This window comes from Lutra lutra, chromosome 12 (genome assembly GCF_902655055.1).
Source record: "Lutra lutra chromosome 12, mLutLut1.2, whole genome shotgun sequence".
Classification (NCBI taxonomy): Eukaryota; Metazoa; Chordata; class Mammalia; order Carnivora; family Mustelidae; genus Lutra; species Lutra lutra.
The window spans coordinates 24015579-24042055 of record NC_062289.1 but is presented as its reverse complement, the minus strand read 5'-3'; the positions used below and the strand labels follow the sequence as shown (position 1 = coordinate 24042055).

The following is a 26477-nucleotide window of genomic DNA, read 5'->3' as shown; positions in this document are numbered from 1 at the left end:
AGAGAGACCCCATGTGACCAAATCCAACTTACTGTTCCATTTTGGCAACACCAATCCAAATCTCAACCCACCCTACCAGACCCAGCTCAAGCCCCACCTTTTCTTAACTAACTGCATATCCACTAATCTCCCTTTGCCTATATTCTTATTCATTTTGTCTTCTCATTTGTTCCCTCATATTGTTAGCTGGTGGCTTCCCAATACATACTTTTCCAGCCTCAGTGTATACTCCTAAAACCAGGGACTGTAACATACTTAAAAAACTCTTTCGGCCTCAAAAACAACATGATCCAAAAAGCTAGAGCTCAATTAATACTTGAATGAAGGCTTTGAAGAGGCCAATGTAAAGTGCGTAATGGCCTATTGGGCAAAGCAGAGCGGGTGGGGCAACATGGCTCTTGATTCCTCTCTCCGGGGGTTTCAAAGACTCCATAGGCACAGCACCTCTATTCCTGTTATGAAGCTGCCGGATGCTTTGACCACCTCAAGTATGTCCAGCAAAAATCTGTGCCATTTGGCACTGCATAGGAGCTTTAAATAGCATTTTTTTTTTTTTTAAGTTGGAATTTAAACCGAGTTTTTTGTCCTACTGATAATCACCACGTTCAGTTTCTGCACAGAGCAGGCCTGGGCTTTTCACTAGACCGTCCAGCAGGCTATGCTGTGCCCAAGGAGAACACACCTGCAAGGCTTGCGGCGAATCCCTAAATAAAGTGGAACAGAAGGGAGGCTCGGGGTCTACAGTAATGCTGCCATGAACTCTGATTCAAAGGCACATTGCTTTTTCTTAGGCATCGCGGGCTTAAACGTTTAGATTTAGTGATTTAAAAACAGACTCATCCCAGCGAAAGAATAGAAATTACACAAACCTATTCGGGAACAAAATATCGAGGACAACACTCTTCGAGGAGTACGCTGGAAAACAAAAGTAATAAATAGTAAACGTTTCCCCTTTGAGGGCTCTGGTCCTCACAGGTGACCACTACCACCTTACTCAGATAATTGTGCGGACGAGTGAAGACGGACGGGGGACCAGTGGGCACCAAGAGCGTGCCCGCAATCAGCGCCGAGCCCAACCGCACTGGCCGGCCTGGCCTGGCACCACCGAGCGCGGACCTCCGCCTCGTCCTAGAGCGGCCACACGCGGTCACAGCCCGCGGCGCACTTCCGCCCGTGCCGGCGCCGCCCCGTGGACGGCTGGGCCTTGCCGCGGGCCTGCGCCTCCGTCGGCTCCTGCCGCGGGCCTCGGGGAGTGGGTGAGTGGGACAGGGCGCGCTGGAGAGGGGCGGGCCAGGGTCTGAGCTGCCGCCAGCCCCGCGTCCGCCTAGTGGGCCGATACGCGCGGGCAGGCACGCTTCCTCCAGACTCCTGGGCCGGGTCCGGCGTGGACGACCCAGGCCCGGGGAGCCCCGGGGAGCGAGGACATGCCTTGTCTACCCCCTACCCCGAGGCGGGAGCCCCCAGTCGCCCTGCGCCCCTGCCGCCGCCCACCCCTATTCGGGAGACTGACATTGACTTGGGGGAGAGCCTGGGCTCGGAGGTGGTCGGAGACCTAGCCTCTGGCCCGGACTCGGCCTTGGCCTCTCCATTTGTCTCTCCCCGGTCCACGGTTCTTTCATCTCTAAAATGGAGGAAGGCAGTATCCGCCCTCCCGGTACCACAGGGTGATTGCAGGGTTGGCGCTGCCTCCATGGAAACTGGTTCTCAATTTGGCAACCTTTAGAGTCATTTGGGATGCTTTCCAGATGCTGAGTCCCCAGAATCACCAGGTGATTGTGATATGCAGCGGGGACGAGAAGCACTGGCCCGAGGAGTGTCAGGTGACAGTACTGTGGACGTGTGCTCTGTTCTCGGCCGGCCGGAATGTGCACTTGATCCACGGTGGATCATAGCCATGAGAGCAAGCGGCTCCTTTTGTGTTCAAGAAGACAGGGACCCAGCCTGGTCTGGTTGCTTTTAATTCCTGGTGCCTCGAATGGCGCATGTCACAAAACATGGACATTGATTAAGCAAATTTAACTTCTGATTCCTTCCCGACCTGGTGGAAGGGTTTTGATTATTTGGCTCATTTTTAAACTTTTTATTATGGAAAATTTCAAACATAGGAAAATAAGATCAGTCTTGTTTCATCTGTTACCCTCACCTCACTGGATTATTTGAAAGCAGATCTGAGTGTACCATTTTATTCGCGAAATACTTGCTTATGTTTGTAAAACAGAATAACTCCTTTTTAAAACAAAGCCATTCTCAATTTAATAAGCGTATCATGTTATCATTTATCCAGCCAGTGTTTACGTTTCCCCACTTGTCTCTTTTTCTCCCAATTCTCTTTTTATCCCATTTTCTCTTTTTAAGTTTGTCCAAATCCAGGTCCAAGCAAGCTACACATGCCACATTTGGTTGACCTCTTTTCAATCTCATTTAATCTTATGGCTTTTTTTCCCCTTGTATTTTACTTGTTAAAAAAACCTATTCATTGTTCTGTGATGTTTCCTACATGTTGGTTTTTGCTTCTTCCATCCCTGTGGTGTCCTTTAATAAACTGGTGTTTGGATTACAGTTTTTTTCAGATTCAGGTTCTACTTTTCGGCAAGAAAACTTCATCGGGTTATTGTGTACTTCATACTGCAGCACACCAGGAGTTAGATAAGATCTTGTTTCTCTTTGTGGTGTTAATATTGGTCACTGGACCTTTTCTGTACAGATTGCACTGCAGGGTAACTAAATAATTTACCCAGGATTTACAGAAGGATTCCCCTAATAACTTCAGAAGAATGAGAGAATATCACCTTTGGCAGCCTCTAATGAAATAGTGAATCCTGACAATGAACGTTAGTGGCTGTTAACCTCAGAGAGACAGCCAGACAGCATGAACTTCCTAATGGAAGTACCAAATACCACTTAATCAGGTATTTTTGGATAATTGCTGGGGGATATAGACCAAACAAGATTGCCCATGAGTTGATAATTGTTGAAGCATGGTGATGGTTACATGGTAATGCATTACACTAATCTCTCTACTTTTGTGTTTGAAATTTTTCATAATAAAAAAAAAATTTTTTTAAGATTGGCTTCTTGACTAGTGAATTTAGGTCAGCCTGATCTATTCTTTGTAGTTCTCCATTAGCCTTTCACTAAGTGATTCTCAAACCTGACTGCACATTAGAATCACAGGGGAAGAATTTTTTTTTTTTTAATACTAAAACACATGTCTTACTTGCAGAATTCCTTTTTAATTGTTCTGGGATGGAGCCCAATTATTGATATGGTTTAAAAGCTCTCCAGGTAATTCTAATACGCTCAAGGGTTCTGTACCAGTGGCCTAGATCCATTATTTGTTAAGGATTGCAAAGTGATTATATTTTATTATTCCTTCTGCATTTATTAGCTTTTAAAATGTTTAACTTTCCACATTCTGTTTTCTCACCTCTGTTGAAAACTGCAATCCAACAGGAAAGCCTCTGCAAATTAAATTACCTAATTATCAGAGGAAGGCTTGATCTTGGAAGTGAAAGTGTGGAGTTACACATGGAAGGGACACTAGCAATTACCTAAAACCTGTGCATGGGTTGGAGAGATATACCATCTGTATGTGTGAGGTGTGTGTGTGGGGCGAGGGGGTAGGAGGGCTGATTGTATCTCCAAATAGTAAGAAAGATTAGGTGATGTGTAGTTAGAAAAGTATGTTCAGCCTTATGACACATTTCTTTTAAATAATCAATATTAAATAAATTAAATATAAAATACATTGAAAATAAAGACATCAAATGCTTTTCATTGCAACCAAAACCAATCCAAAGATTTAAAAGAAAACTTAACCACTCCCCACCATCACCATTTTAATCACCCCTGAGATAACCAATATTAACAGTATGGTATATATCCTTCCACACAGACCTTCTTTGTCTTATGTAAATGCAGCAGTTCAGGGCATTTTAAAAATGAGATCATGCCATAGCCATCTATACATTTTATCATTGTCACCCCTCCAAGACAAGAGTTATAGACCTGACTTAAGTGCAGAACAAATAGTTCTGAATGTACAATAAAATATTCAGTCATTTCCCTGTTGAAATATATTCAGATGGCTTCCAAATTTTAGCCACCTTAAAAGTACCACCAGAAACATCACTGTACATAGGTCCTTTATTTCTGTAGGGTAGATTCTCAAAAATGGGGTTGTGGGTTAAAACGTGTTGATAATAGCAGCATCGTTATTTTTGGTAATGTATATTGCCAGCTTACTCTCCCAAAACACAAAAGCAGTGTATACCTCCACCACTAGTAATACAAGAATACCTTTCCCCCTGTGCTTCACCTACGCATTCTTCCCTCCTCCCCAAACCACTGTCAACCATTGGTGTTTTTATTATCTCCGTAGTTTTACCTTTTCCAGAATATTAAATAGTTGTGGTTCAACTATAGTTTTTAATTGACTGGATTTGGCAGTTTTTAAACTTGTTTTTGTGTGTGTGTGTGAGCAGTCATACAAAGTTTGGTAACTTGTGGTTTTAACTCACTAAGAGTTATTAGAATCTTACTTGGTGTTTCTTTGGGAAACTATTAGAGAGCAAGAATCCAGTCTTTTCTGAATAATTTATAAATAATACTTATGGATAACATAAATAACAGTAAATCTCAAAAGAACATGTTTTTGGTGATTTTGAGCAGTGATGTGTAATAATCCCTGGATGATCTTTTCATTGCAGGGTGGAAGATGTCTATGGATGTGACATTTCTGGGTACGGGTGCAGCATACCCTTCCCCAACCCGGGGTGCCTCTGCTCTGGTCCTTCGGTGTGAGGGCGAGTGCTGGCTCTTTGACTGTGGGGAGGGGACGCAGACACAGCTTATGAAAAGCCAACTTAAAGCAGGTTAGTGTGCTTTCAGCCATCTCATTAAGTCTATTTGTTATTCATTGTCTTGGCTCTCCTTGGGCCTTTTGCTCAGAAAGAGCCCCAAGAGTTGCATTCCCACCTCAGTGCTAGAGCCCTGGCCAGATTTGCAAGGCCCTCAGGCATCCAGCCACATCCATTGAACTTTGTTTATTTAGTTTTTGTTCTTCCTGTAAATGTTGAGAGCAAGGATTTATATAAGCTTGGGGGTGGAGGATGGAGTGGGATACATGAGGCATATTACATAGATACTCCAGAAGCAGAGGAGCAGTGTACACACTTATTTCCACCAGGAGATAGTTGTAAGTATCATAAGAGGGTATAAAGAGCTGTAGATGCTCAGGAGAGTGAGATGTTCTTTTTCATTTATGGTTATCAGGGTAGGTATCTAAAAGAAGGTGACCCTTGAGTTATTGGAGGAGGAGGGATTCGCTGGGCTGGGGAGAAGACGAGCATGCCAGCCAGAGGCAATGGTATGAGCAAAGGCCCACCAGAGTACTCCACCAGGCCAGGGAATGCAGTGGTACAAAGCCTTGGCTCAGAGTCAGACCAACCTGGGTTGCAGTCCCAGCTGTGTCTTGGCTTATAGCCTTAGCAGATCAACAAACTTAAGCTTTATTTTCTTAACCTTGAAAATGAAGATAAAAACTCAACTTAGAAGGGATGTTGTAAGAGTTATATAAAATAATCCCTTCTCTGTGTGCTTGTCTCTCATCAGTAAATCTTAGTTCAAATGCCATCTCCTGAACCTCTGGGGTTAAGTTATTCCTTGTTCATCCCAGGTATTCTACTGCTTTGTGCTATTTTTATTGATTTCTTAGCATCAGTATCTAAGATTGTTATTTAAATAGTTGTTTCTGTGTTTATTGTGTATTCCCCTGTATGATAGAGTAAGCTCAAGGATTGTGTGTATACCTAGTAGATGTCTAATAAACAATTCTTCAGGTGATGCATGAGTAAGGTATTCAGCACTTAGTATGTGCTTCTCACTTACTAGGTCTTGATAAATGATAGTTATTGAAATTATTCCTGTGATTCATTGCAATGTGTGGCATTGATGACTGAAATAAAGTTAGTTCTAACATCTAAGGATTTCATAGTCTAGTGGTGGAAATTGGTATGTGAATAGACATAGTGTAATGTGATAAAGAGAACAGTGGAACTATATTCTAAATACTGTTGGAGCACAAAGGAGGGGGGCATCAGCTATGTGTTCAGAGAAAGCATCCCAGAAATTGTAATAGTAGAGCTAGGATCTAACTGATGATTAGAAGTCTTCTCTGGTGAGAAAAGTAGGGATGCACATTGTACACACACACACACAATACCTATACCATTAACATCTCTACATCTACAAAAAAATTTACCTATAAAAGTGGAGGCTGTAATCTTTCACATTTTAGACAATAGGGATTGAGGGTGTGGGGTGATGAAAACAGAAACAAGAAACTTTTAAGTGTGGGTGCCAGAGGTTTGGGTGTGGGGATAGTCTTTTTATTTAATACCTGTACCACTTATCAGTGCTGCATATCAGATTACAAATTTAGTGTCTTACTTGCATTTATTATCCATAGTTTCTGTGGGTCAGGGAGTTTGGGCCTGGGTTGGCTGGGTTCTCTGCTTCAGGGTCCCACTGGGTTGTAGTCCATGTTTGGCCAGGGTTGAGATCTCATCAGAGGCTCCACTGGGGGAGAATCTGCTTCAGAGCTCACTAGAGTTGTTGGCAGAATCCTTACAGTTGTAGGACCAAGACTGGCACAGATCCTAGAGGCCTCTGGTTCTTGATCATGTTCATTTTGCTTCATGGTAGTTTGGTCCCTTACTGCCAGCCAGGGTGAAAGAAACTCAAGAGCAAGCCTGCTAGCAGGATGGAGTCTTCTAATGTAATCCACCGTATCCCTGTGTCATATTTGCCTGGTTAGAAAAGTCACAGGTCCCACCCACACCGAAGAAGAAGGAATTGTAGAGGGATGTAAACCTCAAGAGGTAGGGGCTATGGACCGCCACCTCACGTCTATTTGCTACAATACCTTTCTCCAATATTTTATATTTTATATATGTTTTTTTTTTTAATTTTTTTAAAGATTTTATTTCTTTATCTGACAGAGAGATCACAAGTAGGCAGAGAGAGAGGGGGAAGCAGGCTCCCTGCCGAGCACAGAGCCCGAAGCGGGGCTCGATCCCGAGCTCGTGACCTGAGATCATGACCTGAGCCGAAGGCAGAGGCTTAACCCACTGAGCCTACCCAGGCGCCCCTATATATGTCTTAAGTAAACATTTTTGCAAAGCTAAGCCTCACAAAGAATAAATAAAATAAAGCCTAAGGGAACCTTTAGTTTACTAAATTCTTACTGGCTAAAAAAATTCCTGGCCTCAGAGAAGAGGGTAAGATGATAATCACAGAATCTTAACTATGACTCTATAGCATTCCAAAAGCCCCCATTCTCAAACTGGAATGGAGTACTCAGTTCATCCGGTACTCTTAACGCAATACGGACCTACCATTATTTGATCCATTGAAACCCTTTCAGCTTGTAGTCCTCCTGGGGTAATAATATTTTATGAGTTTCATAAGGGATTACTTTTTGTTTATCTAAACATACTTCTTTTAAGCTTCCTTGGTCCTCATGTGCAAGCATCTGATCAACGAGTGTGGGTCTGTCATGTCTATTTCTTTCATAATTTTATTTTATTTTTTAAATTTTTTTAAGATTTTATTTATTTATTTGAGAGAGAGAGAGACCATGAGAGGGGAGAGGTCAGAGGGAGAAGCAGACTCCCCGCCGAGCAGGGAGCCTGATGTGGGACTCTATCCTGGAACTCCAGGATCATGACCTGAGCCGAAGGCAGTTGCTCAACCAACTGAGCCACCCAGGTGCCCTCTTTCGTAATTTTAAAGCGTGAGCTTAAGCCTTCCTTTTTCTTCCCTTAAAAATGATTATTTAAAGTATTACAAAAGTGTAATGAAATGATTATAAAAAGTATACGTGCAGGACACCTGGTTGGCTCACTCAGAGGCGAATGTAAGTCTTGATCTTAAGGTCGTGAGTTTGAGCCCCACGTTAGGTGGAGAGGTTACTTAAATAAATAAATAAAAACTTAAAAAGGAAAGGTATACATGCTCATTGTAAAAATTCAAACAAAGCAGAAACATAAAATAAGCCTGAATTCCCCTTATAGGTAAGTTTTTTTTTGTCGATGTGGATATGTTAATGGCATAGGTGTATTTGTGTGTGTGTACAGTTTGCATAAATGGTATCATACCAGGCGTAACCTGCTTTTTTTCAACTGAACAATTATATTGCAGGTGTTTTCCTATGATGGTAAATATAGCCGTGTCCTAAGGGGTGTTTAGTGTTCCACTTCTCTGTGAATGATATATCCCCCTGTAACTTCCTTGTCCTCAAGTGAAAGGGAATTAATGTACTCTGCTTTCTTCATTTGATAGCATCTTCTAACTTTGATCGTTATGGTTGCCATTCCTTCTCCCTCTGAAATCAACTTTCTTGACAAATGAAATGTTTGTCTTCCCTGAAACTGTGATAACTGTGGGAAGAAATTTTTGACTTAATTTGTCTCACTTACTTTGGGCTCACAGATTGTTTTGGTGTTCAGTGTTGGCTTTGTTGTGCGCTATATAGGGAGAGGGCCCAGAACGTCGGACTCTGCTGTTGTAAGGTCAGCGTGAGGTCATGACTCAGTAACCATCATAGTTCTGTCTGCAGAGGACTCAGGTCACACTTAGGGGTGCATCAGCAGCCCAGACAGCAGGAAGGGGAGAATGAAAGGGTTACAAGAAGTCTAAAGACAGTAAAAGCAAGGCCTTAAAAGAGAAAACTAAAGGGAGCATAATGAGGAAAGTTCTAGAGTGTGTCAGAATTCTCTAGATATCAAATCAGCCTCTGTCCATTCTATTGTTCCTGCCACTGGGGCCTGGGTTTGGTGTATTAACTCTGGAAGGCTTACCTGGAGAACACTTTTGCCTTGATGTTGCTGGACAAATCACTTTGCAATAAACTATTCCTATTCTTTTATGGTATCAGTATACTGGTCCTGTTCTCTTATGGTATCCAATATTTGAAATAGGTGCCCCAAGAAGCTAGGACTAGAAGCCTCTGTTATACCAAAATTGTGTTCATTGTGATTGTTAATTTTAAAATGCCTTGGTGCATCTCAGAAAAATGCTAATGTGGCATCCTGTACATACCAACTGTAAATTCAGTTTACCATTGGCTAAGTCAAGTTACAACCTAAGCCAGTATGCACTGAAAAAGACATTGTGTTAGCTCACACTGAAGAGAAGGGATGGGCCCACATACCTTTACATAACACCATAGAGGATCCGCCCTCTGATCTACATTGTAGCGTCTGTTGCCCACCTCCCCTCTGGGTTCTTCACCCCTATCCTCTCCCACCTCCTCCTTTCTCCCTCCTGCCTCATCATCTTCCTTTTTTCTCCTCCCTCTTCAGACTCACTCAGACAGGCAGGCTCTTTCTTGGTTAGTTAATCTCTCGTCCAGTGTGGCGAGTCCTTAAATGGTAGTTTGGGGTTCAAGCATTGGTCAGGTTGGAGCCAGGGGAGCGTTTGTTTTGCTGGAAGTACGTATTTGTTATTCTCAGAGGAAGCAGCAGAGGGCATTGTAACTGTCAGATGGCTTTTGACATTTGAGGCCTGTCTAGTTTAAGTGAACTATTTTATACACTTTCTTACTTTTCTCTATTACTTCCTTTTCTTTTCTCTTCTCTTCTCTTCTCCTCTCCCCTCCCATCCCCTCCCTTCCTTTCCTTTTCTTTTCTTTTCTTTTCATTCAGCCTGCCTGCCTGCCTGCATTCTTCCCTTCTTTCCTTTCTTTCAGCAAGAAGATAATGTAGGAAAATACTCTTAAAACTACAGTACTATGTAATTTGAAGATGTTTCATTAAAGAAGTTATATCTTATTAAAATCATAAAGGCTATCTTTCTTCTATAAAGAAATAAGTTTATGGTGATAAATAGAACTCCAAATTCATTTTGCTGCTTTCGGTGTTTTAAGTAGCATTGCATGGGTTTTTACTTCTGGAAAAATTGCAAATTTTATTTCTCTGCCTCAATCAAAAGGGAGAATTACCAAGATCTTCATCACACATCTTCATGGAGACCATTTCTTTGGCCTTCCTGGCCTCCTTTGCACAATCAGCTTGCAGAGTGGCTCTGTGGTCACTAAACAGCCTATTGAAATCTATGGCCCTGCTGGGCTTCGAGACTTTATCTGGAGAACCATGGAACTCTCTCACACAGAGTTGGTCTTCCCCTATGTGGTCCATGAGCTGGTGCCTACAGCAGATCAGTGTCCTCCAGAAGAACTAAAAGAATTTATGCACGTGAATAAAACAGACAGCCATCCCAAAGAGGGACAAGGAAGAACTATCCTTTTAGACTCAGAAGAAAACTCATACCTTTTGGTTGATGACGAACAGTTTGTTGTAAAAGCATTTCGCCTCTTTCACCGAATTCCCTCCTTTGGGTTTTCAGTTGTGGAGAAGAAACGCCCAGGTAAACTCAATGCACAGAAACTAAAAGACCTCGGTAAGTGATGTTTTTTTTTTGTTTTGTTTTGTTTCCCCCTCCTCCTCATCAATTAAGCTGTTGTTAGCTGAAGCTGCTAGAAGTGTCATAATAACCTTCGTTTCCTGTCTCCCAGGCCTAAAACTGAGATTTTCTCCACTTATGTCTTTTGCCCAAAGTTTGTTTATTAAGGGAAATATGTGGGGCCCAAAGATGCTATTCAGACCCATACCCACATATATATGTGAATCCTTTTCTCTTCAGCTCCCTGGATCCACATTTTAGTCTGTCTTACCTTTAGCTAGCTAGCTTGGTTGGCAGGGTGGTGGTGGTTGTCTTAGGTCTAGGCTTTTATGTTTTCATGTCTTCCTTCTGAAGTATGTTTTCGGTGACCTCTTTGGCCCAAGTATTTTTACTGTAGTTGGTAGCCGTGCAACTGCAACCAGCTACTTTTAGGGTTTTCCTTCTTTGTCAACCTTGCCTACTCATTCAACCTTGATTAAGTTAATCTGGTGTTCAGAACACCATGCCTCAACTGTTTCACACGCCTGGGTTTGTCATAGGTGGGAGCTAGCGCACAGAGACAGACTTGGGCCCCCTCTGAGGCTTTGTACCTCCTCCAGGCCAGGCTATCTTGCATGAGGGGGTCTTCAGTCCTCTCAAAGCAGCGTCCAGGTCCCTTCTACCCACAGCATCACTGCCTTCCTTTTCATGGCCACAGCAGAGCCCCTAAAAAGCATGATGGTGTCTTTTGTATATTTGTCTCTTTATACAATCTCTTTCTTCTTCCCCAACTAAAACAAAATACTAAATAATGAAGAGAAGTGACTTATGCCAAAGATATTTTTTCTTATCTAAAAGCCTGTGGAAATGCTGTTGTATTGGGAAACTTTAAACAGGGTGAATGCTGGAATTAGTGAACACTTTCTGTTTGTTTGTTAGGTGTTGTACAAGGTGATGGTCACGTGTTGTTATAGATGACTATAAGATAATTAATACAAGAGGAACTGCCTCTGTCCACAAAGAAGATTGATTATGTATGATTGTCAGAAATGTTCCTTGATCTTGTGATCCAGATGATCCTCTCAAACCATTTTTTTTATTAAGTTAGTCAGTTTGTAGGTACTTTGTCATTATTTAAATGGACTCATTAAATTTACTCAAACATGAGCTTGTTCAATAAAGCAGTCTCAGAAACTGTTACTCCATTCACAGCAGAGAATCAAAGCTGGTAGCTTGATTGTAAGAAGGTCTTAGTCTTAGTGGGACTTAAAACTCAAAGCTCATCTGACACGTGTGCTTGGGAGATGTTTTAAGTACTAGGGCATCACTAATATCAACAGCCAACACCGAACTTTTAAAAATGTATAAATATTTCAGCTTTCCACAAGTAGTAAAATATTTATAACAATTATGAAAAGAATTGGATGCCTTTTCCGTTTGCTGTGCTGTTAAAACAGACTCTCTTAACAAGTCATAAATTCCATTCCCATGATGTGATGTTATCTCCCTCCATCATTAGGTGTGCCGCCAGGTCCTGCCTATGGGAAGCTGAAAAATGGAATTTCTGTTGTTCTGGAAAATGGAGTTACAATTTCTCCCCAAGATGTCTTAAAAAAGCCTATTGTTGGAAGAAAAATCTGCATTTTGGGTGACTGTTCTGGGGTTGTGGGTGATGGAGGAGTGAAGCTGTGCTTTGAGGCAGACCTGTTGATCCACGAAGCTACCCTAGATGACACGCAGATGGACAAAGCGAAGGAGCATGGCCACAGCACACCACAGATGGCAGCCACATTTGCAAAGTTGTGCCAAGCGAAGAGGCTAGTTCTGACTCACTTCAGTCAGAGGTACAAACCAGTTGCCTTGGCCAGAGAAGGAGAAACAGATGGGATTATAGAACTAAAAAAGCAAGCTGAATCAGTGTTAGATCTCCAAGAAGTGACTCTAGCCGAAGACTTTATGGTGATTGGCATTCCAATCAAGAAATGAACCCGGTATTCCAGAATGCATCCTGACATGTCTGTGAATATGTTACTGAACCAGCAGTCAAGTTGGTTGTTGTGGTGGTGGTGGTGGTTGTGTTTGGTGTTTTGGTCTAAGATTATTTGGGTCCTAATAATCCTAAAAAGGATAGAGCTGCATTGCTGAACTGACTCAGCAGCGAGAGAGAGCAAGCTTTTTGATAATAAATCATTTTAAAAAGAAAGAAAAAACCAGCACCTTTCTTAAAGACCAAATTTGACAAAATGATAGACTATTCAGGTATACTTTTTGTTTTGTGGTTGCTGCCTCAGATATAAGCCAGTACCCCCATGCAGTTCTGGGCTTGCTTCTGCCCAGTTTTATTGGTGTTGTTGGCAAAGTACAGAGAGCTCAGCCCTCTTGGCTAAAAATGGTGTTTTAGCAGTTTGTTGAATCTGTCCATGTTATTAACAGAATAGAGAAAAATGTAATGAGACATTATACATGCAGGATTGAAGCTAGCATATTAAATCACGATTTGTTTGCTGGGATACTGAATGCAGGATCAAGGTAGGTGTTTATCCTTCAATTAATGTTTTTTTGGAACTTTCTGATTCGTTCTAAACCTGTGGGTCTCAGCAGGGGGTGATACCATTCCCTTAGAAATTATGGGGGTGTTTCTTGTCAAAATGATGGAGTGGGGGCTGGAGAAGAGTATCATTAAAATTTAGTCAAAAGGGGCCAGGGGTGCTAGATCCTACAATGGTGGGGTCAGTCTTGTATGATGAAAAATGATCTCACCCCAAGATGCAAATTGCAGGCCTATTGAAATACACAGCAAGTTAAAAATTATACTCCCAGTGTGAATATGCTTTATCAAAATTAATGACATGAATTGAACTGGTTAAGTCAAATTCTTGAAACAAACATTAGAGAACTAGCTAAGGAGATGTTGGGGTTGTAATACCATGTCAGATATTTGACAGAAATGAGCCATGAACTGTAACTTAGGAATCTGGAGGTAAAGAAATTGTATCTATTAAGCTGAGGTTTAATTTATGTGTCCCTATGAATAATTCTTTGAGCTCAGTTTTAATAACCTAGCTTTTCCTTCTGAGCTGCCTTCCACCTCCCTTCTGTCTGCCGTGGGATATCTCTGACTCATTTGACCCACAGTTTTTCTCAAAATGGAAAGCTAGTCTCAAGCACAGATTCATTCAAAAGGATTTCCTTATCACAGTTTGGGAAACGCTTTATGTTGTGTGTCCCTCTGGAGGCGTTCTCGTGCCCATCAGTATCATAAAAACAGTACTGCTTGAATGATCACAAACCTGTCTTTGGTGCCAGAAAGACATGATTTCAGAGTCCCGTTCTGTACCTTGTGGTCTGGTGCAGTTTACTTAGTGTTTGTGAGCTTTAGCTTGCTCGTTTCTAGAATGGAAAAACTAGTAAGACCAACTGTGTAGGATCGCTGTGAAGATTAAGACAGTGCATAAAAGGAACAGCACACATTGCTTACAGGTGCTGAGAAGTCCTGCAGTAGAGGGGCCTGTCAACTGTTTTGAACCCCTTTCTCAGTACTGTTCCACCACATACTATCTGTTAACCTTTCAGGAACCTTGAGAGTTTTATAATAGACATATTTAGAAATTCTATCTTGGTATATACTGTTAAATTCTTTTGGGTTCTGGGGCTTCTCTCATAAAAACTTTTGACTCCTGGGTGGTTCTAGAGTCTCTAGAGTAGTGATAATCAAGATGGGTCTCATTACTCAAGATCTCAGGCATTCTGAAGCCGTTTCCAGAATGGTCTGATTCTGCCCTACTCCAGGCTCTTGTGCCGCTGAAGTCTGACTCGCTTAAAATGTGTCTTGGTTTCTGAACTCAATTAAAAAAAGTATTTATTAGACGCCTAATGTGTGCCCAGACCTGTACATCTGGGAATGGCTGGCTGGTAGTCCTACTGTATGGAGCTCTTAAGGGTAAAGACTGTATCTTAGTCACCTCTGCATTCTTGGAATTACCGGCTCACAATAAGCACTCAGAAATGTTTATTGAATGAAATGAGGCCTGATATATGAGTGCATGAACTTTAGGACCTAAAGTTTAGGACTTGTGCCTAGCCCATTTCATTATTGCATTTGTCCAAAAAATTTGACCACCTGTTTGGTGGTGCTCTGTTCAACTGAGTACCAGCTAAGTGCCAGTGCCAGGTTTTACTGCGTTGGGACTAGGTAAGTGAATGTAAGACAAAAATTTCAGGCTCACTGTCTAGGTGGTAGATACAGATAGTAAAAAACAAAAGTAAATATACAGGTCCTTCAAGTACTCTAATCTTGTAGCCTGGCACTCACTTTTGCTCTTCTTGAGCATTCTTTGGTAGCTGACTTGAGCTGTGCCCTTAGAGTCAGGCCCTACTACTATATGGGCTAAGCCCTCCGAGACCATGGGAATATGGGAACAAATTGATACAGTGAATCGATCAAGCATAGGCTATAGATCCATGCTGAGAATTGCTTCTTAGGCTCTCTTCTGGCCTAGAATTTTTTTCTTAGTGGTAGGCCACATTCTAAGAATTTGTGGAGCTAGAATTATGAATGAAGCTTATACTGGACTTCCCAGAGCCTGTAATCTGCTCATGGTTATATGACTCTTAAGAGGGGATTAGAAAATGTATTGTACACCAAACTTACTTGATCACTGAATTCTCTTTCGCCAAGGAACATCTTAGAACACGGAGAAATATTATTACCTAATAATTATTACCTAATTATTACCTAATATTATTACCTAATTATTACCTAAAATTACTATATTTACATTTTTTATCTGTACAATTTATTGAGGTAATGAATTCCATATCTCTGCTTAGTGTTTTCCTTATCATAAACTGGCTCTTCAGTTGTCAGGGATTTAGAAGTACCTGCTTACTTTAGATTTCCAATGCTCAGGAGGTGTTTAGACTTGCCCAAGTAGACCCCAGATCTGCTCTGTTTTTCTAATACTCATGCTTCACTAATACACTTCTAATGAGCTTTTATTTATAAAAAGCAGCATACGCTTGATAGATAATCTTTTTTAAGGATTCCAGAAAGAAGATGATTACTCATCATTCCACCACCCTGAGAGCAACTACTTCTTGCTCAGTGGTGTCAAATGAAGGTGTGAGTCAGTATCAGTCAAGGTAGTACGTAGGCGGACAAGGTAGTACGTGGGTGGACAAGGGTGTGTAGGTATGCAAAAATACTTGGGCTGTGATTCCAAAACCTCTAATTCAGTTGGTCAGGGGTGGAAACCAAGGATCTGCATTTTTAGCAAACCCTCCGTCTGGGTGGTTCTGAGATATATGGGTAGCAAACCACACTGGGAGAAAAAACTGTCTTTTTCTATGCACTAAAAAAAAAAAAATTGAGTGTGCATAGATATTTTATATATATTTAAATATACTATGTTTATATATGTGTGTATGCTTTTATATGTAGGTTGACCTCAAATGTTTTTCTCATTTAACATTATCAGCCTCTTCCACGATGTTAATTGTTCTTTGAAAGCATGAATTTAATGATTTTATAGTATTCCATTCTATAGATGTAACATAATTTTCCTATTTTGGGGGCATTGAGATTGTTTTCCATTATATATAAATAATACTATCGTGAATATTCCTGGGCGTAAATCTTTGTATCTCTGCATATTTCCGTGGGATTGATTTATTGGAAGCTCAAAACACCTGACTTGTCCTTTTAGACTCTGCATGGGAATCACCCACTTGTTTTCTAGCTCACATTCTGCAGCAGCAAGAGAGAGGCCTATTTCGCTCCTCTACGGGTGGAGGATACAGTTCATCAATTAATGACCTTTCGAACACTTCTCTTCTAAGACATTTGTCTTATAAAGGTTACTTTGGCCTCCTTGTGCAAAAAGCTTTATTATGTCTTTTAAACAGCACATGTAATTCAACTGTAATTTCCTTGAATATTCTTAGGCCAACTTCAAAATTTGAACAGTTTTTACTCAACGGGGTACACGTTTTTGCTGCTTCAAATATGTTTATGACTGATGTATAGGGAAGGTACTTCTGTCCTCACAAAGATACCAATTTATAGTGAAATGTAGCGGTTCTGTCCTTATTGATTGATGGATTTGTCAGGTAATGAATGACTCAGAGTATCTTTTCTTACATGGGAAGAATAAAAAGGAAATGCGAGTAATGCTTCAAATGCTCACTCTTGGCAGGATAAGAATAGAGTTTGGGCATGGTGGGACATGCCAAGTTTGGGCATGGGGTAAGCTCAAGAAATTCTTGTCTTCCCTAGTAGAAAGTAAACAATGCTTAAAACTAGAAAATAAATAGCACTTTAAGCAAATCATGTTAAAAAGAAAAAAGAGGGATTGTAGTAAATACCAGATGACTAGTTACGAGTAGAGGAAAGGATCCTTAGTGGAAGGTGTCCAGGGTGTGAGGAGGGATGGTCAGAGGACTACTGTTTTTTACGAGCCTAACAGTACCAGTTCTAGTTGCTATTTTGAACATTTTATGTGTGTATATATTCATTTAGTTTAAAAATTATATTAAAACATACCTCGATATGATTATTCTAAATAAATAAATATTTAGAATAATCATGTCAGTCGCTGGTTTCCACATGGGTGCCTCAGGTACTTGACAGCTCCCCTCAAGCCTCTTTTACATTCCAGGCCGGGGCGCCTGGATGGCTCAGTCTGTGAAGCAGCCAACTCTTGATTTTGGCTCCGGTCGTGGTCTCAGGGTCGTGGGATCGAGCCCTGCGTCAGGCCCCACGTTCAGCAGGAGGTCTGCTTGAGGATTCTCTGTCCCTCTGCCCCTCCCACTCCTGCTCTCGCTCCAAAATAAATAAATTAAAAAAAAAAAAAACATCCCAATCCTTCCTCTATATTGCAAAGAGACTTCAACATGCAAATCTGAGCCTAGCATCCCCCTACTTGAAACTTGCCTTACCCACCGTTTGTGACCTAATCGCTTTCCACAGTGCCATTCATTTTTGCCCCGCAGCCACGTGGGCCTTCTTTTAGTCCTTTGTCAGAGGTTTCTGTTGTTGCACAGTCTTTGGGAACTTCTCCCTCTGCTTGGAATGTTCTTTCTCCTTCCCACAAGTTAACTCTTTCTAGGCCTTCAGATCCCAGCTGTGCAGTCACGTCCTCAGAGAGCCCTTCCCAGACTTCCCACTTGGTAGCTTATTATTCTAACAGCACCTGCACCACACCTTCCTGGTGTGACGCTCATATTTTTGTTCTGTTTGTTTATTTGATTAACGTTCCTCTTTCCCGCTAGCACCACAAGCTTTCCAAGAGCAGAACTGTGTCTGATTTTGTTGCCTTTTGTGCCCGAGCTCCTAGCTCATTGCCTGGAGCATACCAGGCACTCAGTAAATAGTTGTGACTGGCTCAATTTTCCTTGCCATCCTGTTCTATTAAGATACAATACCTCATTCTAGAGATTTTTCTGGATCAATATGAAAAGCAAAGAAGAATCCCCACCCTTACTCTCTGAACTAAAACTGGAGAGGAAAAGAATGGTTGTCTGTGACCCTAATGAGGCAGATCCTTATAAATAATAATTACGAAGTTTTAACTTTGTGTCCTATATATGTGGACAGATATCTAGCATCAGAGAAAGGGCTGAGAAAAGAAGTTTCTGTGCCTAAGAAATTGGGATGTTGGTTTTTGCTGTGCATGGACAAGTCAGAAAAAGGTAAAAAAGAATGAGAAGAGAAGGCCAAGCACCATGCAGGAATCTGGAGCCCCACGCGGGAAACTGGGAGAACCTTAAAAACACAGGTGTCTGACATTCAGTGTGATGGTAGCTGTGTTGCTTGAAGTAAGTCCCTCCAGTTATCCCAAAATGTCTTTGAAGTTTGATAGACACATAGGATTTAAGGAATCTCTCCCCAACCCTGCACACCAAATGAGAGCAAGTTCTGAATTCCCTGACTGGGTTGACCTGGGTGGAAAAGGGACAGCCACGGGAATCTGGGTGACTCAGTCCGTGAAACGACCGACCCTTGGTTTCAGCTCAGGTCATGATCTTGTGGTTGTGGGATCCAGCCCTGTGTTGGACTCCAGAGTTGGCTTCAGATTCCCTTTCCCTCTCCTTCCAGCTCATTTGTGCTCTCTCTCTCTCTCTCTCTCTCTCTCTCTCTCTCTCTCTCAAATAAATAAAATCTTTTTTAAAAAGGGGGAGGGAGGGACAGAGCAGAAGGGAGAGAGGGAGACAACCCTGAACTAGTATATTCACAGGAGCTGGAGTCGGGTGAATACAGAGCCTAAGTCTCTCAGGAATTTTCAGAAATTGTAAGGAGGGCATTGACCTTTATGTAGCCCATGGGATGGGGAAGGAGGAGAGGTATTGAGCCAGTTTCATATGTATCTTAAAGGGCAGGGCAACTTTAACAGCTGGGTACAGATATTTCTGTGCCCTTGACAGACATTCTAAGGATTAAAGAGCTGTCATATTCAGGATAATAAGGAAGTTGAGGGAGGGGTGCCTAAGTTTACCCAATGTAAAAAATTTTCCCACCCCTAAATAAAGCTGAGAAACACTGTTGTTCAGATGTCAGCATGCTAATTATACACTCAGCAGACATGGCAGGTACAAAGATTAAATTCGCCCACGAGAAAGTAAAAGGGGAAAGGCAAGGGATCGAGTTCCCCAGCTGTATAAATCCCCCTGTCACTGACAGAAACTGTTTGGGCAACCTCAGGTAGAGCTAAGCCACATTTAGTTTGGTGTCACCAAGTGAAACCAAGGTTATTTTGTCTAGGTCGTTCTCTACATTGTTGTGGCTTCCAGAGATGATAGGTTTGTCTATATGAGACCATATCTCTGGCAAACATCCTGGACCGAAGCTGACCTTGTAGAAGTACCCGTGTCTGGGTCAGCAACCCAAATGCTGTTCCTAATTGGCCAACAAAAGGCCTTGCTGTAGAACACATCTTCATACAGCTGGTAGATACTGGGACATGATTGATTTTCTCCCACAGGCCTCTACTAAGAGGCAGTATACCCGACTGCAGTGGTATTCAAACTAGGATATTTGTATCTGTAGGGATATGCAAAGACTTTTCTAAGCATACACAGGCGTGCTTCCATATGAAGAATTTCCTAAAATCAATCTTCGTGAGAACTAGTGAGGCAAAATACCTTTCTAGGTCCATTGCACAATGCTTCAGGATACCAAAGAAGGGGATAATTGAAATATTGGCTTTGGGACTAAAACATGAATAATTGGGTATCAGTTCTTTTGCTTACTGGGTAGGTAGTTTCCAATCTGTTCTTTGAACAAAATTGAAGGAGGATCTAATCAAGTCTAGATCAAGGAGTATCTAATCTGTCCAATGATAGATTTTTTTAAAATATTTTATTTATTTATTTGACAGAGATCACAATAGGCAGAGAGGCAGGCAGAGAGGGGGGAAGCAGGCTCCCTGCTGAGCAGAGAGCCGGATGCGGGGCTCGATCCCAGGACTCTGAGATCATGACCTGAGCCGAAGGCAGAGGCTTAACCCACTGAGCCACCCAAGTGCCCCCAATGATAGATTTTTTAAACTGCTTTATTGAGATATAATTCACATACCATGCAATTCAGTGGTTTTTCTCATATTCAGAGAGTTGTACAAATATTACCACTACCCATTTTAGAACACTTTCACTATCCCATAAAGAAACTGTACCCTTTGGCAGTCACTCCCACTTTCCTCCCAAACTTGATAGCCCTAAACTACCTTCTACCACTCATCTACTTTCTGCTAATCTGCTTTCTGTCTCTCTATATTTGACTATTCTGGACATTTCATTGTAAACAAGGAAGAAATATACCTTTCTTGCACAAATACTTCCCAAAAATGGAAAAAGAAGGAATACTTCCCAATGTATTTTATGTGGTCAACATAACATTGATGCCAAAACTTAAGGACATTAAAAGAAAGGAGAATAATTACATGCAGCACCTGGATGGCTCAGTCAGTTAAGCATCTGCTTTCAGCTCAGATCACAATTCTGGAGTCCCAGGATAGAGCCCTGCATCAGGCTCCCTGCTGGGTGGGGAGTCTGCTTCTCCCTGTCCTCCTGCTCCTCCCCCGCACTTCTACTCTCTTGCTCGCTCGTTTTCAAAAAAAAAAAGGAAAATTACAGTCCAATTTCTCTCATAAAAACCCTAAAGAAAATAATTAGTTAACTGAACCCAGTAATATATAAAAATAATAAGACATCTTGACAAAGGGAGTTTATTCAAGGAATGAAAGATTTATTTAACATTTCAAAATCAATATTGTTAATAACTTTAACAAAATAAATGGAGAAAAGGAGGTAAGATGATCTCCATAAATACAAAAGATTTTCTGATAATAGTTTTTAAAGATTTTTTTTTATTTATTTATTTGACAGAGAGAGATCACAAGTAGATGGAGAGAGAGAGAGAGAGAGAGAGGGAAGCAGGATCTCCGCCGAGCAGAGAACCCGATGTGGGACTCGATCCCAGGACCCTGAGATCATGACCTGAGCCGAAGGCAGCGGCTTAACCCACTGAGCCACCCAGGCGCCCTGATAATAGTTTTTAAAAATATTGATTTATTTGAGGGAGAAAGCATGTGAGTGGGAGAAGGGGCAGAGAGAGAGGGAGAGGGAGAGGATCCCCAGCAGACTCCCTGCTGAGCTTAGAGCCCAATGTGGGGATCCATCTCATGACTCATGAGATCATGACCTGAGCTGAAACCAAGATCAGACACTCAGCCCAACTGAGCCACCCAGGCCCCCCTCTGATAAAATTTAATACCTCTATGATAAGAATTCTTAGCATATTAAGAACAGGAATAAATAATCTGATGAATAGCTGCAAAATAATAGAATAAATATTACACACATTTAATAATAGAATATTGAAAGTTCTCCTCCTGGGATGAGAAACAGACAAGGATGCTCATTTAATACCCATTGCTTTGAGGGTCTTAGTGCAGTAAGGCAAGGAAAATGAATTAAAGGTATAAGGATTAGAAAGGAGGAAATAAAACTGTCATCGTTAGATGGTATGATTGTGTACATAGGAAAATCCAAAAGGATAAGCAGATAACTTGTTAGGATTATAAGTGAGCTTAGCAGGATGTCTGGATACTCAATCAGAATAGGGAAAATCAATTTTATTTCTATATTCCAACAATAAACAGATTTAAATTTTTAAAATAAAACCATTTAAAGGAACATCAAAAAAGTAGAAATAGATCTAATGAAAGATAGGCAAGGCTTAATTGAAAACTAAAAGATTATTGAGATACATTACAGAAGACTCAGATACATGGAACTATATACCATGTTCATAAATTTGGGATATTTAGTATTGGAAAGATGTCATTTACCCCTAAATTTATCTGTCATTTCTTGGTGTACGTGGAAGTTATATGGGTGTGAATATAATTTTCACAGTGTGAAAATAAGGTGCTCAGTTGTGATTTGGACATTTTTCTATATGTACATTACACACCAATGAGGATTTAAGAACATTTTTTAGTTGTATATCAATTATATCTCAAAGCTGAAAAAAATGGGGGAACTTTCTTAAAGAAAAAATTCTAGACAGAATTCTAGAGATTCTTATTTCCTGGTTATTCAAGCATCTATCTAGGTATTATGTGAAATTTGCAAATATGATTAAAGTCCCAATCCAGGTTACCTTGCGATACAGAAATTATCTGTGTGGATCTGATCCAATCTGGGGTGCTATCTGAAAGCAGAGAATTTTCTCTGGCTAGTAGAAGAAGGGTAAGTTAGAGAAGTCTGCAGCATGAGAAGGATTTGAGAGTCCATAGCTGGCTTTGAAAATGAGAAGGGCCACATTCAGGGACCGGAGAGCGGTCCCTGGCCAGTAGCCAGCTGGAAAACAGAACTTCGGTCCTTTACAACTGCAAGGATCCTAATTCTGCTAATGATGTGAATGAAGCATTTTCTTCCCCAGAGCCTCCAGATAAGAACTCAACCCTACTAATACCTTAATTTTGGACTTGGGAGACCCAAGCAGAAAATTCAGTCACTAGCTCTTTCTCTACCCACCATGGACTTCTCTTCTACAAAATAGTGAGATAATAAATGGGTACTGTTTTAAGCTGCTAATTTTGTGGTATTTTGTTATGCAGCAATAGAAAACTAATACAACCGCTATATAATTTTAAATATATTTTTGTTTTATTGAGATATAATTCACATACCACAATTCACTCCAAATGTACAATTCAGTGACTCTCACTATATTCATAGAGTTCTACAACCACCACCACATTCAGTTTTAGAACATTTTCATCACCTCAAAAAGAAACTCCTCCGTCTTTAGCTATCACCCCCTAGCTTCCCATCCCCCTAGCCCTAGGAAACCACCAAGCTACTTTCTGTCTCTATGGATTTGTCTATTCTGGACATTTCATATAAATAGAATCATACAATGTATGATCTTTTGTGTTTGGTTTCTTTCACTTAGTATGTTTCAAGGTTCATACATGTTATATCTATGTATCAGAACTTCATTTCTTTCTGTGATTGAATAGTAAATATTCCCATGTAGGGACACACCATATTTTGTTTAGCTATTCATCAGTTGATGGAGCAGTCTTTTCCTTCCTTCCTTCCTTCCTTCCTTCCTTCCTTCTCCCTCCCTCCAGCCCCTGACAACCACCAATCATATAAAATAATAAAAAATATATGGTAAATATTAAATGAGCTTCTAGGACAGTCTATTCCTTCCTGTCTGTGTCTTTCTAGAACAGTTGTTTAGCACAGTGGCTAAGAGAATGATCTTTTAAATTCCAGCTGTATCACTAGTCGTACAAAGTCCCTTAATCTCTGATTCATTGTCTTCTCATTACATTGGGTGATAGAATAGTATCCATCTCACAGGGTCATTGGCTGGCTTAAATGACTTGATAAGAGTATAACCCTTAGAATAGTGCCCAGCACATAGTAAGTCCTCAATAAATGCTATCAAAACAGTATCATGTCTAAATTATATCGATTATAAATGCCTTAAAAGCAGGGCCCCTGTCTTCGTTACAGCTAAGTGTAGAGCCTGTTCAAGCTTTTTCTACTTGCTTGGCTCAGCAGTATTACTTTATTAGCAGATGCAGGCATTGTCTTGCTTGCTGGTTTCTCCATCTGCTTTAAATTTAGGACTAAATAAAGACACTTGGTGGGGGGAAGGAGGTTTTAGAGATCTCTGGTCCAAATCCATTGGGTTTTTGTTTTGTTCAAAAGCTGTAATCCAGAGAGAATTTGGAAGCATCTGCTGAAGACCATTTTAGGCATGTTTTGCAGAAATCTGTAGCATCTATTTACATGTAATGTGCATCTGCACTTTGAATCTTCAACCATTTGGATATAGTAATATCCTAACTGGTGTTCCAAATTTGATGCTACTTTATATATGGTGATTCCTAAGTCATAACAGATGGATAGTAAATAAATTGATTTATGAGAAGCAATTTACTTTTTCAATCTTGGTAGTTAGAATAGTCACAATCTTACAATCCCAGATTTGAATAAGGATGGCTGAGAATATGCCATCATAATTAAACTTTACATTTGTATAGTGCATAATAGTACCTTAATCTGTATACCTTGTTTAATGCTTACAAGCACTCGGTGAGGCAGGCAGGTCGGGGAATATGATGAATTCCATTTCATAGATGAAGAAATTAGAATTCAGAGGTGTTAACTGACTTGCCAGAATTTACTAAATGGTAATAAATGGCAGAGCCGAGACTATGCTCAGGTTTCCTAACTGCTAGCCAGTGCCCTTTCCATTCCGCTGGCAGAGGAAAAAGTTAGGAATTCCCACTTTCTTCCATCAGGTTTTACAGCCCGATTCTACCAAGGACCAGGCAGTACTTGCCAGCAGCGGTCTGTGTGTGAGTCTTCAGTAAAGCCCTGGCCTGCTTTGGTCAGTCTCATTTTGAAAATGCTGTAGCCTCATCCCCCTGGCAATGAGGATTTATGCCAGGCAAATGTTACAGGTAACGGTGTTTAACGGCAGGGTTAGAACTGAGAAACTTTGGAATTGAAAGATCAAAAACAATCATTGATTAAATAATTTGAATAATGGGGGAGAATCTTCTAGTCAACACTCAATCTCTTGCTCCTCACCTCAGGCTAACGAAGCCTATAAAACACGATGTAACGTGGCTGCAGAAGGTATTTTATGGACGGAACTTCGAGTAAAAGCAATCCTGGGCGTTTTGCAGTTTGTTTTCTCTGAAAGGGAGTCCCCCTCCCCAAACTGCCAGAACTGCTTATCATTGCATAGAGGAGAGGGAGTAGGATTAGAAGTAGAAAAAGAAGTAGCCAGAATATCCAGTTGATGGGGACTGCTTCTGTGTGGTTGAGAGTATTTATAATGTAAAGGAGTTGGCTTGAATGGCAGAGACAGAATAACTAAAATCTCTCTGCAATTAGCATATAAAGTCCGACCCGACAAGTATGTACTGGCATAGGCAAGTATGAAGCATTTGATGTTGGGCAGAGAAACAGGTCAAGAGAAAGCCCGTGTAAAGGATCCACGTCGCATAACATGGCAGTATGATAGGAGTCTATATTTCAGAGGACTAAACCCGAATTGAATAAGACTAAACAATAACAATTTATTGATTTCTTGTAAGTCAAAAGAACAGGGATGGTACCAGCATCAGATGCAACCGAATCCAGAGCTCAAAGGATATCAGGGTTTTTCCTTCTCTCCTACCTTTTAACTCTGCTCCCCTCTGTTTATTATCCTCATTGCTTCTGCAGATGGCCTTCCTCTATGGAGTCAGAGAACATGGTTGCCAGCAAGGGCAGACAGATGCTCCATCTTAGCCTAGTAATCTCAGCACAAAGAACATGGCTCCCATGTATAAATACCCAGAGAAGGATTGTTATTGGCCAGTGGAGGCCATGTGTCCTCCTGTGGACCAGTCTAAGACTCAAGGGCAACCGAGAGCCAGAAGTGGTCAATTCTTCCTCGTGTCTCCACATTCAGATCAAAGCAGATGGAGTCGAGTTACCAGAAAATTGGTGGCGAGGAATCTGCCTGGGCTAGCACAGTCCACTACAGCCATAGTTCCCCAAATTACCTGAGGATAAAAATCACCTTGACCCTTGTTATAAAACAGATTCCTAGGCTCCCCACTCAGACTAATGGATTCAGAATGTAAGGAGAGATGGATGGTAACTTGGATATTGAACAAGTATTCCAAGTGTGTTAGCTTCCTGTTGCCACTGTAACGAGTTACCAAAATCTTAGTGGCTTAGAACAACATGAAGGTACTGTCCTATAGTTCTAGAGGCCAGAAGTTCAAAATCAGTGGGCTAATGTCAAGGGGTTGATAGGACTGTTTTCTTCTGGAGGCTCTGAGAGAAGAAACTGTTTGTCATTTTCAGCTTCTAGTGGCTTTCTGGTGGTGGTCCTTGGCTGGTGGCCCCTTCCTCCATCCTTATAGTACAACATTCCAATCTCTCCTTCCATCATGACATCATTTTTCTACTCTGACTTTTCCTGTGTCCCTTTGATGAGAACCATTGTGATTACTTCAAGGCCCACCAGAATAATCCAGGATTATCTCCTCACCTCAAGATCCTTAACTTAATCACATCCACAAAGTCCCTCTTGCCATAAAATGTAATATTCATAGGTTCCAGGGATTAGGAATGGATATAGTGGGCCCCTATTCATGCTACCATCCTACATAGTTATTATTAGGTAAATTTGAGAAACACTGCAAGGAATGGCTAGTTAATCTTAGAACTACAAGGTAAATATTCCAAACCACAAATATACTAGCATAGTTCATTACTTAACTGTGTATAATATACAGGTGCCCAAACTGGGTGGCCCAAACACCGCATTTTTACATGTGTCAATAATTCATGCCATTTTATTTTTGCATAGTAGACCACTCAATGAATTTCCCACAGTCTGTTTGTATATTCAACCATGGATGGACATTTGGTTTATTTCCTTTTCTGTTTATTTTGAATAAAGCTAGTCTGAACATTGGTGTACACAAGTCTTTGTGAAGATATATGTT

At 41.0% G+C, this 26477-nt stretch overlaps 1 protein-coding gene and 1 long non-coding RNA gene across 5 annotated transcripts; one reads left to right on the top strand and one right to left on the bottom strand.

The window, feature by feature from the left end:
• Positions 1-1146: 1146 nt before the first annotated feature.
• ELAC1 (elaC ribonuclease Z 1) lies at positions 1147-15159 on the top strand. Of its 4 annotated transcripts, none has more exons than XM_047698261.1 (4): positions 1147-1256; positions 4710-4874; positions 9994-10461; positions 11963-15159. In XM_047698261.1, exons 2-4 carry the CDS (start codon positions 4718-4720, stop codon positions 12427-12429), a joined length of 1092 nt encoding a protein of 363 aa, XP_047554217.1. In that variant the 5' UTR covers positions 1147-1256; positions 4710-4717; the 3' UTR covers positions 12430-15159. The 4 variants fall into 4 exon arrangements, with proteins under 4 accessions (XP_047554217.1, XP_047554218.1, XP_047554216.1 ...); XM_047698262.1 differs by lacking the exon at positions 1147-1256 and adding an exon at positions 1647-1769; XM_047698260.1 differs by lacking the exon at positions 1147-1256 and adding an exon at positions 3462-3599.
• LOC125082529 (uncharacterized) lies at positions 15107-15365 on the bottom strand. Its single transcript, XR_007122001.1, has 2 exons — positions 15192-15365; positions 15107-15153 (listed from the first exon to the last, which is right to left on the bottom strand). It is a non-coding gene; the product is annotated as an uncharacterized LOC125082529 (long non-coding RNA).
• Positions 15366-26477: the final 11112 nt, after the last annotated feature.